Below are 16,604 nucleotides of genomic sequence, written 5' to 3' on the forward strand. Positions count from 1 at the left end.
GAGATTGAAATGACCAAAAGAAGACATGAAATGACCAAAATGAACAACATAGAATGACCAAATAATACTTAAAATCACCAACAAAATATTTAAAATTACCAAAAAAAGAAATAAAATGACCATAAGCAGACGTAAAATGACCAAAGAAACACGTAAAATTACCCAAAAAATATGTAAACTGACCAAAAAAGGACTTTAAATGACCAAAAGAATGCGTACAATGACCAAAGGATTAAGTGAAATAACCAAAATGACAAAAAAACATGAAAAGAATACGTAAAATCCCCCAAAAAAGAAATAAAACCACCAATAGAAGATATTAAATGACCAAAAAAGGTAATTATTTACTGTGTTATGAATTGATTCTGAGGCAGTTTGTTTCTTTTTTTTCTCAAACTGTGAGTCAGAAAGCTTCACCTCAGCAGCACTTCCATTCACCAAACCTCCCACTTTAATTCCAATCAATCCTCTGAAGGTTTCTACTGATTTATAAAACATTTTATTCCTATAAAAAAAAAAAAATACCTCTGTAAAAACCTTTAATTCTAATATTTCAACTAATGAAACAAGAATTCTGGACCTGACTTCATCCAATATTCACATTTCTGTTATCAGAATGTTGCAAATTAGGACATATTTAATAGGAAAATGCCTCATTTACATATTTAAGCATAACATTTTTTTTAAAACCCTTAATTAAAGTCACCAACTGGGGGAGTTTAATGATAAAATGTTGATTATATTCACCTGTAGAGCAGTAAACTCTCCACAGATGATTATTAAAGACACATGCCTGACGGCTACGTGCAGCATTAGCATCAATTAATGGAGGCTGAATTAATTTTCTGTAAACAACAGAGACCTCAAGTGATACAGATTAGCAGATAAACCAGAAAACACAAACAACGATGGACTTTAGTGCACAGATTTGTATTTAGAGAATAGATAAAATTACCAAAAGAAGACGTAAAATGACCAAAATGACAAAAAACAAACATAAAATGACCAAAAAAGACATAAAATGACCAAAAGATGTGAAATGACCATAAAAAAATGTAAGATTACCAAATATTACATAAACTGACCCAAAAAATATGTAAAATGACCAATAAAATTTGTATAATGATCAAAAAAGGACATAAAATGACCAAAAGAATGCGTAAAATTACCAAAGAAACATGTAAAATAACCAACAAAATTCGTAAAATGATTGTAAAAGGACAATTACCAAAGGAAATTACCAAACGAAGATGTAAAATGGCCCAAAAAATCTGTATTATGACCAAAAAACGGATATAAAATCACCAAAAGAAGACGTAAAATGACCAAAATGACATAAACATAAAATGACTAAAGAAAAAGATAAAGTAACCAGAAGAAGATGTGAAATGACCATAAAAAAATTTAAGATTACCAAATATTACATAAACTGACCCAAAAAATATGTAAAATGACCAATAAAATTTGTAAAATGACCAAAATTATCAAAAAAAGGACATAAAATGCCCAAAAACGATGTGAAATAGCAAAGAGGATACGTAAAATGACCAAAAAAAAAGAGCAGATTAGCAGATAAACCAGAAAACACAAACAACGATGGACTTTAGTGCACAGATTTTTATTTTGAGAATATTCTTGTTGTGCTGGGACACTGACTGAGGACAGAGAGACTCCTGGCAGGTCTGTAATCAGCAGGCAGCAGCGGGAAAAAGAGCTGAAGAACTTTAGTGCTGCACATGATTAATAACTGCCGAAAAATGCCCCTGAAGATCATATTAATGATCTTCAGGGGCAAAAAAAGTCGCAGATTTACGAGATTTAAAGTGGCAAATCTGCGCGAAAAAAGTCGCAGATTTACGAGATTGAAAGTGGTGAATCTGCACAAAAAAGCCACAATTTACGAGATTTAAAGTGTCAAATCTACAAGAAAAAAAGCTGCAGATTTAAGAGATTTAAAGTGGCAAATCTGCGCGACAAAAGTCGCAGATTTACGAGATTTAAAGTGGCAAATCTACAAGAAAAAAAGTCGCAGATTTAAGGGATTTAAAGTGGTGAATCTGAGAGAAAAAAGATGCTTTTTTCCCACTTTTTTCTCGTAAATCTGTGACTTTTTTCCACGTAGATTTGCCACTTTAAATCTCTTAAATCTGCAACTTTTTTTGTTGTAGATCTGCCACTTTAATCTAGTAAATTAGTATCTATATAGTATCTAGTATATTTTTATTTTTTATTTTGGATATCAGCTGAAGTTACCAAATACGGTTCTTCGTCTGATAAAGGGTTAAAACACAGCAAAAGCAGTTAAGCATTCAAAACCTTTATTTTAGCTTATTTAAAAATCTAATTTAAGTATATTTGGGAGATACTAATACACTGATTGAAACAATGAGACTTACCAACTATAACAATTATTTTTATTTGACAATGACACTTCTCATTATTGTGCACAATTACTTTCTTTTTTTTTTAAAGTGCTGCGCATTTAGATCTTCTTTAATACACACAAGTTTTTATTGCACAGTTAAACTATGATACAATTTTCACATTCTGGGTTCCTTCTGTGTACAATGAGATATTGTTTGAACAAGAAATAGGTCAGAATTGTGCCGTCGTTCATCGTTATGAATTGATGATTTTATAAATAATAATAAAGACACAGGGGCCACAGCAGGGGCCAAGGGCTTCTTCACAGGGGCAGTGGCCCCTGGAGGCCCCTGTGTAGAACCGCCACTGCTGCTCCTCCTCCTCCTCCTCCTTCTCCTCTTCTTTTCCTTTTCTTCTGTGTATTTTACTCCGCAGCTTCTGACTCGACATGTTTCTGATCATCTCACATGTCAGAAGGAGAGATAAAGTCAGCAGCTGTGTGTGTCTCTGAGAGTGATTGATGGCTGAGTGACATGTTGTTTACCACCGTGTGAGTGTGTGAGTGTGTGTGTGTGTGTGAGTGTGTGTGTGCGTGTGTGTTTCATTTATTATAACTGATGCTATCCCAGTCTGTTTATCTCTGCAGAGTAATTGTTAGTCAGAGTATTCGAGCACATTCTTTATAAGCATAATACAAACACACAGTAAGATGACAACAAATGGACATAAAATAACCATAGAAATACATAAATGACCAAAAGAAAATGTAAAATGACAAACAAATTATGTAAAATGACCCAAAAAGGACATAAAATGACAAAAATTGGACAATAAGTGACCAAAAAAAGACGTGAAATTACTAAAAAAGATGCGAAATGACCAAAAAGACATTAAATGACCAAGACACATATAAAATTACCAAAACATGTGTAAAAGGACCAAAACACGACATTAAATGACTAAAAAGAACATTAAATGCCCAGAAGATGTGAAATTACCAAAAAAAAGGACATTAAATTACCAAAAACAGACATACAATTACAAAAAAAGACATAACATGACCAAAAAAGGACATAAAATGACCAACAAAAGACCTGAAATGACCAAAAAAGATGTGAATTGACGAAAAATGTGGTGTAAAATGACAAACAAAATGTTTAATAAGTACCAAATCAGGACATTAAATTACTAAAAAAGATGCGAAATGACCAAAAAGACATTAAATGACCAAGACACATATAAAATTACCAAAACATGTGTAAAAGGACCAAAACACGACATTAAATGACTAAAAAGAACATTAAATGCCCAGAAGATGTGAAATTACCAAAAAAAAGGACATTAAATTACCAAAAACAGACATACAATTACAAAAAAAGACATAACATGACCAAAAAAGGACATAAAATGACCAACAAAAGACCTGAAATGACCAAAAAAGATGTGAATTGACGAAAAATGTGGTGTAAAATGACAAACAAAATGTTTAATAAGTACCAAATCAGGACATTAAATTACTAAAAAAGATGCGAAATGACCAAAAAGACATTAAATGACCAAGACACATATAAAATTACCAAAACATGTGTAAAAGGACCAAAACACGACATTAAATGACTAAAAAGAACATTAAATGCCCAGAAGATGTGAAATTACCAAAAAAAAGGACATTAAATTACCAAAAACAGACATACAATTACAAAAAAAGACATAACATGACCAAAAAAGGACATAAAATGACCAACAAAAGACCTGAAATGACCAAAAAAGATGTGAATTGACGAAAAATGTGGTGTAAAATGACAAACAAAATGTTTAATAAGTACCAAATCAGGACATTAAATTACTAAAAAAGATGCGAAATGACCAAAAAGACATTAAATGACCAAGACACATATAAAATTACCAAAACATGTGTAAAAGGACCAAAACACGACATTAAATGACTAAAAAGAACATTAAATGCCCAGAAGATGTGAAATTACCAAAAAAAAGGACATTAAATTACCAAAAACAGACATACAATTACAAAAAAAGACATAACATGACCAAAAAAGGACATAAAATGACCAACAAAAGACCTGAAATGACCAAAAAAGATGTGAATTGACGAAAAATGTGGTGTAAAATGACAAACAAAATGTTTAATAAGTACCAAATCAGGACATTAAATTACTAAAAAAGAGGTGAAATGACCAGAAGAAGATGTGAAATGACCAAAAAAGACACAGAATGGCCAAAAAGACATAAAATGACAAAAAAGGACATAAAATGACCAAAAGAAGATGTGAAATGACCAAAAAAGACATAGAATGGCCAAAAGATGTGAAATTAACAAAAAATGTGTAAAATGACCAAAAGATGTGAAATTAACAAAAAATATGTAAAATGACAAAAATAACATTAAATGAGCATATTTAATAAGAAATTCCTTCATTTTCATATTTAAGTACAAAGATGATTTGTTCTGTACTGCAGCACATTTTGACATAACTGTACAGAAGTATGGTATTAAAAAGGAAATTGGATTGGATTGGAAAGGAAATTAACCAATTTCCTTTCCAATCCAATTATGATTGTCGTGTTATTTTCTGCTGGCTGGGTTTGGTCAAGTGGACGTCTAAGACAAAATATATTTGAACTTATCTCCGGTTTTACTTGGCCGATCATCATCAAACACAAACCAGCAGGGATTTTGAAGCCAGAACTTTCAGAGGGAAGCTGACGGCAGGAGTTAAAAGCAAAATTATTAGGAAAAAATCAACGCTTGAACAAACGTCAGTCTGATAAAAACTCCCTGAAATGACAGAAACCATTTGCATCTGCTGTTTCAGGCTGGTTGTGCAACAGTTTTGAGGTTAAAGAACTTCCGTATTTCCATAGAACTGTATGAAGTTTGAAATCAGACCAGAGACTGAAAAAACAACAACTCTGAAACGTGTGTGTTTGTATGAAAACAGGCTGCAGGGCTGCTGCAGTCTCACTCTCCAGTCCACCTGCTGCTAAGTGACGCAGACAGAGCTCTCTCTCACACACACACACACACACACACACACACACACGCTCACCCCTGTAACCCAGCACTTTGCTGATGCAGCAGAACAACAGGCCGTGTGTCTCTCCATCTAAACAGGGTTACTTGAGCATGCCGAGGCACGGAGTGGTGCAACATGACAGATAAGATAAGCAGCGTCCTCCTCCTCTGCTGATGCTCCTGTTCTAGACAGACGTGGGGACCTGACGGCTGTGGCGTTCAGCACATGCCAGATGGAGAGTGTAATACATATAGGCGTGTGTGTGTGTGTGTGTGTGTGTGTGTGTGACAGAGCGAGAGAGTGCGCGAGAGAGAGAAAGCGTGAGAGTCCGCGAGAGTGAGAGGGAGCGAGAGAGAGAATAAGAGAGTGAGAGAGAGAACGAGAGAGGGAGTGAGAGAGAGAATGAGAGCGAGCAAGAGAATGAAAGAGAGGCCGAGAGTGAGAGAAAGAGAAAGAGAGCAAGAGCGTGACAGCAAATGAGAGATGGAGAGAGAGAGAGAGGAAGAGAGGGCCAGAGAGAACGAGAGCGAGTGAGAGAGAGTGAGAGAGAGAGAGATAACGAGAGAGCGTGAGAGAGAACTAGAGAGGAGTGAGAGCGAGAGAGTGAGAGAGCGAGAGAACGAGAGAGAGAACGAGAGAGAGAACTAGGGTGAAGGAGTGAGAGCGAGAGAGAGTGAGAGAGCGAGAGAGAGTGAGAGAGAGAGAGAGAGTGAGAGAGAGAGAGCGAAATAAAGAGAGAGAGCGAGAGAAAGAGAGGCCGAGAGTGAGAGAAAGAGAGAGAGAATGTGAGAAAGAGCGAGAGAGAGAGAGAGAGTGAGAGAGAAGAGAGAAGAAGACATAGTTTGAATGTGAGAAAAACAGAAAGACAGTTAGAAAAGGAGTGAAAGTGTTTGTGTGTGTGTGTGTGTGTGTGTGTGTACGTCATCACCTCTCAGATGCTGTAACACACATACACACTCACCAGCTGAGTCTGAATGATCAGCTGTCACATGTCAGAGTTCAACGTTGAGCCGAGGCTGTGTGATTATTCACCGGTGGTGTTTTAATTAACAGAAAAAAGCCAAATAAGCGTGTGAACGGCTCCAATTACTGTGATTCCTGACATGATCTTGTGTTCTGCTCATTTGGTTAATATGTGACGATGAATATGGCGTGCATTAATCTGCACGGTGGCGGGTGGTGACTCACCAGCAGGCTTACTGAGAGTTACCTGAATTGTCTCTCTCTCTCTGCTGGGGGACAGGCTGTTTGCACCTGAGAGGAGCAGAAACAGAGAGAGGTGTCACTCTGCTGCAGATTCCTGGAACCAAAAACAAGTATTGACAAGTTATACAACTTTCTCCTTTTCTCTACATATCGTCTTTTTTTATTTTTTTATTTCAACAAGCTTTATTGTTTTTTTTTTTACTAATTCACATAATTTTTTATTATAATAACTTTGCATTTATGAGTTTCACACTATAAAACATATACATTTGCCGGAATGCTACAAGTATGAAGAGCATGATATGTTAATAAAAGCAAGAGTGAGAAAGAGAGAGCGAGAGAGAGAACGAGAGAGCGCAAGAGAAAGAAAAAGAGGCCGAGAGTGAGAGAAAGAGAGTGAGAGCATGACAGCAAAAGAGAGATGATAGAGAGAGGGGGGGGGGGGGGGGGGGCGAGAGAGAGTGAGGGAGAGCAAGAGAGAACAAGAGCGAGTGAGAGAGAGCGAGAGAGAACGAGAGAGAGCGAGAGAGAGCGAGAGAGAACGAGAGAGAGCGAGAGAGAGATACCTAGGGAGAAGGAGTGAGAGCAAGAGAGAGAGAGTGAAAGAGAGAGAGAACAAGAGAGTGAGAGCACGAGACAGAGTGAGAGGGAGCGAGAGATTGTAACTTTAAATTTATGAGTTTCACACTATAAAACATATACATTTGCCGGAATGCTACAAGTATGAAGAGCATGATATGTTAATAAAAAGCGTGAGAGTGAGAAATTGAGAGCGAGAGAGAGAAGGAGAGAGGGAGCGAGAGAGAGAACGAGAGAGCGCAAGAGGAAGAAAGAGAGGCCGAGAGTGAGAGAAAGAGAGCGAGAGCATGACAGCAAAAGAGAGATGGAGAGAGAGAGAGAGAGAGGAAGAGAGCGAGTGAGAGAGAGAGAGAGAGAGAGCAATATATGACTGTACTGCAGTAGTATGTGGCTGTACTGCAGTAATACATGACTGTACTGCAGTAGTATGTGACTGTACTGCAGTAATAATACATATATTACTGCAGTACAGTCATATTACTGCAGTACAGTCATATATTACTGCAGTACAGTCATTTATTACTGCAGTCCAGTCATATATTACTGCAGTACAGTCACATATTACTGCAGTACAGTCACATATTACTGTAGTACAGTCATATATTACTGCAGTACAGTCACATATTACTGTGGTACAGTCACATATTACTGTGGTACAGTCATATATTACTGCAGTTTAGTCACATATTACTGCAGTATAGTCACATATTACTGCAGTCCAGTCATATATTACAGCAGTACAGTCACATTTTACTGCAGTACAGTCACATATTACTGCAGGACAGTCATATATTACTGCAGTATTTTGGCATTTAATGTTGATTAATGAAAATTTTGGTAATTTTGTGTTGCTTTTTGGTAATTTTGTGTCTTTTTTGGTCGTTTTACATCTTTTCTTGATCATTTTGTGTCTTTACATCTCCTGGGTGAAAGTCCTGTTTTTTTTTACCCCATATCTCAACAAGATCTCCAACCTAAACGAGAACAGGTCTGTGATTTGGATACATTTGTGCTCCGTCAGCACTTATAAGGTTCAGGCCAAACAGTTGCTGGTTCGGCTCTAAAAGACAGTTTAAACAGGAAATTAGGGGTGTTTCTGCAAATGAGACCCGCCTCATTCCAGGTATTGGGCTGTAATGGAAACACCCTCATGAGATGCAGGTGAAAGCCCTGAATAATGCTAGTAGGTGGATCTTGAGTCAGTTTGTAAACGTTAAATGAAGCATATCAGTCTTGTGTGGTTATTCAGAGCAGAGACTGCTCACTTCATTACGATCCGTCATGTTCACAACACAGAACACATGTTTTTTTCTCAGTTCTCAGTTTCTCACCAACAAAGGAATGTAAGAGTTGCATTACTGTGAGATGAAACTTCAGCAGTCTTCACACCTTGGCTGTGAATTTTCACACAGATCTCACTGTTCTTTTCTTCTATTCAAATGAGCTCCACATCACATCACAGCGCAGCAGGAAGCTCAGCAGATCTGCACCAATCACTCTCACATACTACTGCAGTACAGGAACATACTACTGCAGTACAGGAACATACTACTGCAGTACAGACATGTATTACTGCAGTACAGGAACATACTACTGCAGTACAGGAACATACTACTGCAGTACAGACATGTATTACTGCAGTACAGGAACATATGACTGCAATACACAAACATATTACTGCAGTACACAAACATACTACTGCAGCATACGAACATATTATTGCAGTACAGGAACATACTACTGCAGTACAGGAACATACTACTGCAGAACACAAACATACTACTGCAGTACAGGAATGTACTACTGCAGTACACAAACATATTACTGCAGTACAGACACATACTACTGCAGCACAGTCACATATTACTGCAGTACAGGAACATACTACTGCAGTACAGGAACATACTACTGCAGTACAGGAACAAACTACTGCAGTACAGGAACATACTACTGCAGTATACGAACATACTACTGCAGCACACAAACATACTACTGCAGTACAGGAACCTATAACTGCAGTACAGACATGTATTACTGCAGTACAGTCACAGACTACAGCAGTACAGGAACACATTACTGCAGTACAGACATGTATTACTGGACTACAGTCACATACTCCTGCAGTACGGGAACATATTACTGCAGTACAGACATGTATTACTGCAGTACAGTCACATACTACTGCAGTATAGGAACATATTACTGCTGTACAGTCATGTATTACTGCAGTACAGAAACATACGACTGCAGTACAGGAACATATTACTGCAGTACAGACATGAATTACTGCAGTAAAGACATGTATTACTGCAGTACAGACATGTATCACTGCAGTACAGGAACATATTACTGCAGTACAATCATGTATTACTGCAGTACAGGAACATACTACTGCAGTACACGGACATACTACTGCAGTACAGTCATGTATTACTGCAACATAGTCACATATTACTGCAGTACAGTCATGTATTACTGCAGTACAGGAACATACTACTGCAGTACACGGACATACTACTGCAGTACAGGAACATATTACTGTAGTACAGTCATGTATTACTGCATTACAGTCACATATTACTGCAGTATAGTCATGTATTACTCCAACATAGTCACATATTACTGCAGTAAAGACATATATTACTGCAGTACAGTCACATATTACTACAGTAGATACATGCATTACTGCAGTGCAGTCACATATTACTGCAGTATAGTCACATATTACTGCAGCACAGACATATTACTGCAGAACAGTCATGTATTACTGAAGTACAGTCTGGATTTTTTTTATAAATACTTTTATTAACGTGCAAATATTTCCATATAAGTTGACAAGGGTGATGCATGTCGTCACCCTGAGTAACAGGATACTGACATGCTGACATGAAAACCTCCACATTTATGGCTCCGCTGTCTATTTATAATGTAGCAGAGGCTGTCTGAGGCCAGTCAGGGTGGATCCAAACACACACGCTCCTTTTCTTGGTGCTTTATGCACAAAACAACACTGACACACTGTAACTTCTATCCATCTCATCAGAATTACCTTTGTAAACCTGCTTATGTGGAACAGGAAATCATTTTTTTCATGAAACTTTCTATGAATACCACGTCCATCAGGGCATCATATTAATGCCTCTATCATACTTCATAACAACCCTCATAAACACTGAAGATGTGACGTATAATGATTTATCAGGTCAAGTGTCTTTTGGATGTTTTGACTCATTATAAAGTGAGAGGATGAAGCTTTATGTCCTATACTCACACATCAACTGTAGTAAAGCCTCTATAGTAGAATAGTATGCAAGGCCACGCAGTATCATACATTATCATTGTATTTTAAACCTAATGTGAAGTACATGCTGATGCATTTTCATGACCTTGCATATTGCAGCTGGATTATTGTGATACAACACGTGAGAATCAGGACAAACCATCAGGTTATATTAGCATTTTAATGCATTTAAAAACATCAATGCTGCATTCTAAGTGATTATTATGTAAGAAGCCTAAAATAAGTTAAAAAAAGGCATTTAGAAATGAGGAATGTAACTTTAAGTTATCTAACGTTTTGTCTTGCTAATTGTGCTCCATCAGCACTTATCTGAGGTTAGGGCCAAACTGTCATTTTGTGTCTTTAGTTTTTCTTTTTTTGGTCATATAATGTGTTTTTGGGGGGCAATTTTGTGTCTTCTTTGGTAACTTTGTGTCTTTTTTTGGTAAAGTTGTGTCTTATTTGGTCATTTTACCTATTTACTTGATCATTTTGTGTCTTCTTTTGGTAATTATGTGTATTTTTTGCATCTAATTTTTGTTGATTTTGTGTCTTTTTTGGTCATTTTATATCTTTTCTTCATCATTTTGTTTCTTGTTTTGGTAATTTTGTGTCTTTTTCTCGAATTTTTTTTTATCTTCTTTTGGCATTTAATGTTGCTTTTTGGTAATTTTGTGTCTTTTTTGGTAATTTTACATCTTTTCTTGATCATTTTGTTTCTTCTTTTGGTAATTTTGTATCTTTTTCCCTATTTTTTAAAATCTTTTTTTGGCATTTAATGTTGATTTTTGGTAATTTTGTGTCTTCTTTTTGTAATTTTAATGTCTTTTTCGTCATTTTACATCTTTTCTTGATCATTTTGTTTCTTCTTTTGGTAATTTTGTGTCTTTTTTTTTGGCATTTAATGTTGATTTTTGGTAATTTTGTGTCTTTTCTTGATCATTTTGTTTTTTTTGTTTGTTTTTTTTTTTACCCCAGTTTCACATGCGACACCAATACTGTTCTGCTGCTCTCAGTTAAGTTTTTTTTTGGTCTTTTATGACTTTGTTTTAGTACTTTTTGTGTCTTTTCTTGGTCATATTACATGTATTGTTGGTCTTTCATTACTTTGTTTTAGTAATGTTGTGTCTCCTTTGGTCATTTTGTGTCTTATTTTGGTAATTTAGTGTCTTTTTTGGCAATTAAGTGTATTTTTTGGTCATTTATGGCCATTGTGTCTATTTTTGTTCGTTTTGTGTCTCTTTATGTCATTTTGTATATGAATCATCTAACAGTGTTCCTATGAATAAACATGTTTTTATGGTAATTTTTTGTGAATAGTAATATTTGCATTTTACCTTCATATGTTCATATTTGCAACATATGTTTACATTTTTCAGCTTCATTGAGCATATTTGTGGTTTTTATTGTCATAAATACTATAATTTTATGTCAGATTTCATGATTTTTGTGTATTTTTAAGCTCAATATGTTAATAAAGTGGGTTAAAGTGAAAAATAATAGTCAGATCATGATGAAGTTGTGCTGAGAAAATACCAAACATGGGTATAGTAAATATTATGTGTCAGAGCCCAGAGGGTTAAACTTCCTCCAACATTTACCAGCATGTTTTTATAGCCTAAATCTAATCACATGCTGGAAGTATAGAAGCATCATTTCTAGCAGACGAGCCACATCGCTGGCCTCACGCTTTAATCTGCTGCACGGTGAAAACACAATAATGCAACATTGCAAAGACTTTCAAATATGCCTCAGATTGTGGAGACAAACTTTCAGCCACGTCACGCTTTCTGTGATTAATTCTGCATATTTTAATTTTGCAACGCAGAGATTCACACAATAATTGTCATGTGCACTGAAGGACTTTCTTGCAGGCTTTGAGCCACAGAGGTCTGTGTGGTTATCCTACAGCATGCTGCTCTTTTGGCTGCACATAATTTAAAAGTAAACAGTGTGCAGACACGCTGGGTAATGGCACGGCAGCGTGCAAATTAGAGGCTACTGATGGAACATCTCATCGTCCTGCTGCCTCCAGGCGGCTGCAGGCATTCTGATCAGCTGAAGGGGAAAGCTTGTAAACAGAGTAAAAATAGTTGATCATGCATTAATGTTAAAGGACTGCTCTATTCTATATTCTTCACATGTTTGTCACAAGACGTCTATTTCCAGCACGATGTCACACAGTTCATCACAGTCTATGGACTCACAGAGCGCCACATCCGCCGTTCTCTTCCACTCAGTTTAGATCTTTTTTTGTTGTTGTCTTTTATGACCCTTTTTTAGTCATTTTGTGTCTTTTCTTGGTCATTCTACATGTTTTTTAGTTAATTTTGTGTCTTTTTTTGGTCATTCATTCCTTTGTTTTGGTAATTTTGTGTGGCCTTTGGTCATTTTGTGTCTGTTTTGGTCATTTTGTGTCTTATTTTGACAATTTTGTGTCTATTTTTTTGGTCATTTTGTGTCTTTAATGGTCTTTTCTGGGTAATTTTATGCATTCTTTAGGTAATTTACTTTTTTTTATGTCTCCTGGTGAAAGTTTTATTTTGTCTTTTATGACCCCTTTTTAGTCATTTTGTGTCTTTTCTTGGTCATTCTACATGTTTTTTAGGTCATTTTGTGTCTTTTTTTGACAATTTTGTGTCTATTTTTTTGGTCATTTTGTGTCTGTTTTGGTCATTTTGTATCTTTAATGGTCTTTTCTGGGTAATTTTATGCATTCTTTAGGTAATTTACTTTTTTTATGTCTCCTGGTGAAAGTTTTTTTTTGTCTTTTATGACCCTTTTTTAGTCATTTTGTGTCTTTTCTTGGTCATTCTACATGTTTTTAGGTAATTTTGTGTCTTTTTTTGGTCATTCATTCCTTTGTTTTGGTAATTTTGTGTGGCCTTTGGTCATTTTGTGTCTTATTTTGACAATTTTGTGTCTATTTTTTTGGTCATTTTGTGTCTGTTTTGGTCATTTTTGGTAATTTTGTGTCTGTTTTGGTCATATCGTATCTTTTATGGTCTTTTCTGGGTAATTTTATGCATTTTTTAGGTTATTTACTTTTCATGTCTCCTGGTGAAAGTTTTTTTTTGTCTTTTATGACCCTTTTTTAGTCATTTTGTGTCTTTTCTTGGTCATTCTACATGTTTTTTAGGTAATTTTGTGTCTTTTTTTGGTCATTCATTCCTTTGTTTTGGTCATTTTGTGTGGCCTTTGGTCATTTTGTGCATTTCTGGTCATTTTGTGTCTGTTTTGGTCATTTTGTATCTTTAATGGTCTTTTCTGGGTAATTTTATGCATTCTTTAGGTAATTTACTTTTTTTTATGTCTCCTGGTGAAAGTTTTTTTTTGTCTTTTATGACCCTTTTTTAGTCATTTTGTGTCTTTTCTTGGTCATTCTACATGTTTTTTAGGTAATTTAGTGTCTTTCTTTGATCATTCATTATTTTTTTTTAGTAATTTTGTGTCGCTTTTGGTCATTTTGTGTCTTATTTTGACAATTTTGTGTCTATTTTTTTGGTCATTTTGTGTCTGTTTAGGTCATTTTGTACATTTTTGGTCATTTTGTGTCTGTTTTGGTAATTTCATATCTTTAATGGTCTTTTCTGGGTAATTTTATGCATTCTTTAGGTTTTTTTTATTTATTTTATGTCTCCTGGTGAAAGTCTTGGGTTTGTTGGACCCCACATATTTGTGAGGACGACGTGACTGCTGGAAGTGACATAGTTACAGTTGACAAACATGATGCAGGAAGTTTAGAGATGTTTGAATCACCTGCTGCACTTTTGTTTCACATGGGACACCAACATTGTTGTGCTGCTTTCAATTAAGGTCTTTTTAAAAAAAATCTTTTATGACTTTGTTTTAGTACTTTTGTGTCTCCTTTGGTTATTTTGTGTCTAATTTTTGTGATTTTGTGTCTTTTTTTGGCAATTTAGTGTATTTTTTGGTCATTTTTAGCCATTGTGTCTCTTTTTGTTCATTTTGTGTCTCTTTTGGTTATATTGTATATATTCTGGTCACAGAACGCCACATCTGCAGGAGACTCTGTGTGAAAACACCACACACTCACCACTCAGAGCCCCGCGGCTCCAATTAAAACCCAATATACTGATGATTAGAAATGAATGAATATTTGTTTACTAAAAGTGGGCTTATTAATGAGGCCTGAGGGCTGCTGCATGTGGGATAAGTTCATTTACCTGTAGAGGTGATATATTTAGTCACTCAATTAGCTGACTGACATCAAATTAATCTGCAAATTTTTGATAATTTCATCATTGCTGTCATGTTTTTAAATGGAAAAATTACACAAATTCAGCAGTTCATCAAGGTATGAAACTCAATTTTGAATTCTGCTCACTCTTATTTTGTTGTTGTTTGTTTTGTTGTTTTGAATATTAATATTAACTTTAAATTTAAAGCATGTTAACCATCTGAACCCCACCACCTCTCCAAACATATTTTCATTTCAAAAACTGATTGAAAGGATCATAGATTACAAAAAGTTTCCATTATAAAAAGTCACCATCACAAAGTTTAAAGTGTTGATATTAGTGTCAGAATCTCTTCCTTCTCCATGTGTCATTTAAAATAAACCAGATCCTGTTAAAAACATTAAATTCTGCTCCTCAGAGACACTGTGAAGACATGATTGATTCTTCTGAGACCAACGGTCACGTGACAAATATTCACTGAGAATCTGTTTACACAGAGCAGAGAGGAGAGGACAGGAGAGGCTGTTTACACAGAGCAGAGAGGAGAGGACAGGAGAGGCTGTTTACACAGAGCAGAGAGGAGAGGACAGGAGAGGCTGTTACACAGAGCAGAGAGGAGAGGACAGGAGAGGCTGTTTACACAGAGCAGAGAGGAGAGGACAGGAGAGGCTGTTTACACAGAGCAGAGAGGAGAGGACAGGAGAGGCTGTTTACACAGAGCAGAGAGGAGAGGACAGGAGAGGCTGTTTACACAGAGCAGAGAGGAGAGGACAGGAAAGGAGAGGCTGTTTACACAGAGCAGAGAGGAGAGGACAGGAGAAGCTGTTTACACAGAGCAGAGAGGAGAGGACAGGAGAAGCTGTTTACACAGAGCAGAGAGGAGAGGACAGGAGAAGCTGTTTACACAAAGCAGAGAGGAGAGGACAGGAGAGGCTGTTTACACAGAGCAGAGAGGAGAGGACAAAAGAGGCTGTTTACACAGAGCAGAGAGGAGAGGACAAAAGAGGCTGTTTACACAGAGCAGAGAGGAGAGGACAAAAGAGGCTGTTTACACACAGCAGAGAGGAGAGGACAGGAGAGGCTATTTACAAATTCCTTGGGGGTGAGTCTTATATACAAATTAATAAATAAAATATAATAAATATAAAAATAACTGAAATAGAATTAAATGGAATAACATAATATAAACTAAAATGGAAAATGAAATGAAATGAAATGAAATATAAAATAAAAAAATGAAATGAAATGAAATAAAATGAAATAAAATGAAAAATATGATAAAGTAAAAAAAAAAAGGCAATTCAAAAGTCACAACAAGAATAATAATAATAATAATAATAAACGGACCAATTTCAATAGGGTCCTCGCACCGTTAGTGCTCGGTCCCTAATGAAACTGGGCCATCCTGTCATCAGACGATCTTTGTTTCGCAGTAGCAGCTGGTGGGCGCATGCGCAGCCGCAGCCTCCGCTCCCCCTGCGCTGAGCGCTGACAGCAGGCTGACCGGAGAGCGGAGACACCGGAGAGACCGGAGACTGACGCTGCTGCTGCCGCTGCTGCTGCTGCTGCTTCCACTCCACGCTGAGTCCGGATACAAAGTGACACCAGTGAACGGGACTTAATTTCTGTCACGGGAAACAAAAACAACAGCTGCTAAGAAGTGTTAGTGTGGACCGCGCCGCGCCGCCTCCTCCTCCCGCTCCTCCCGCTCCTCCTCCCGGCGGTGAACGGACGGACGCTCGGTGAAGGTAAGAGTCCGCTTTTTGTGACAGGTTTTCCGGGTAGAGGGGGTAGAGGGGACCGGGGTGCTGCTGCCCCGCTCGGCTCCGTTAACTTCCCTTCATTTTCACCTCCTTTTCTCTGTGTTTTGCCGTGCGGAGTTCCACTGGGACCAGAATAACCAGTAAGTTTTCTAAACATGGCTCTTTATTTACACCG

At 36.6% G+C, this 16,604-nt stretch overlaps 2 protein-coding genes across 2 annotated transcripts in view; one reads left to right on the plus strand and one right to left on the minus strand.

Moving 5' to 3' along the window:
• The window catches only part of sh2d3cb (SH2 domain containing 3Cb), a 138,806-nt gene that overhangs the window by 104,813 nt on the left and 17,389 nt on the right, over window positions 1-16,604 (minus strand). The window contains exon 3 of the mRNA XM_059337451.1: window positions 16,037-16,247. Coding sequence (XP_059193434.1) covers window positions 16,037-16,247 — 211 coding nt within the window. The remainder of the gene's footprint in view (window positions 1-16,036; window positions 16,248-16,604) is intronic.
• Window positions 15,998-16,604, plus strand: part of LOC131974680 (spermatid perinuclear RNA-binding protein-like) — a 126,605-nt gene continuing 125,998 nt past the window's right edge. The window contains exon 1 of the mRNA XM_059337088.1: window positions 15,998-16,414. The gene's annotated coding sequence lies outside the window, so the exon portion shown is untranslated. The remainder of the gene's footprint in view (window positions 16,415-16,604) is intronic.

The sequence above is a fragment of the Centropristis striata genome, chromosome 7, assembly GCF_030273125.1.
Source record: "Centropristis striata isolate RG_2023a ecotype Rhode Island chromosome 7, C.striata_1.0, whole genome shotgun sequence".
NCBI classification, from domain to species: Eukaryota; Metazoa; Chordata; class Actinopteri; order Perciformes; family Serranidae; genus Centropristis; species Centropristis striata.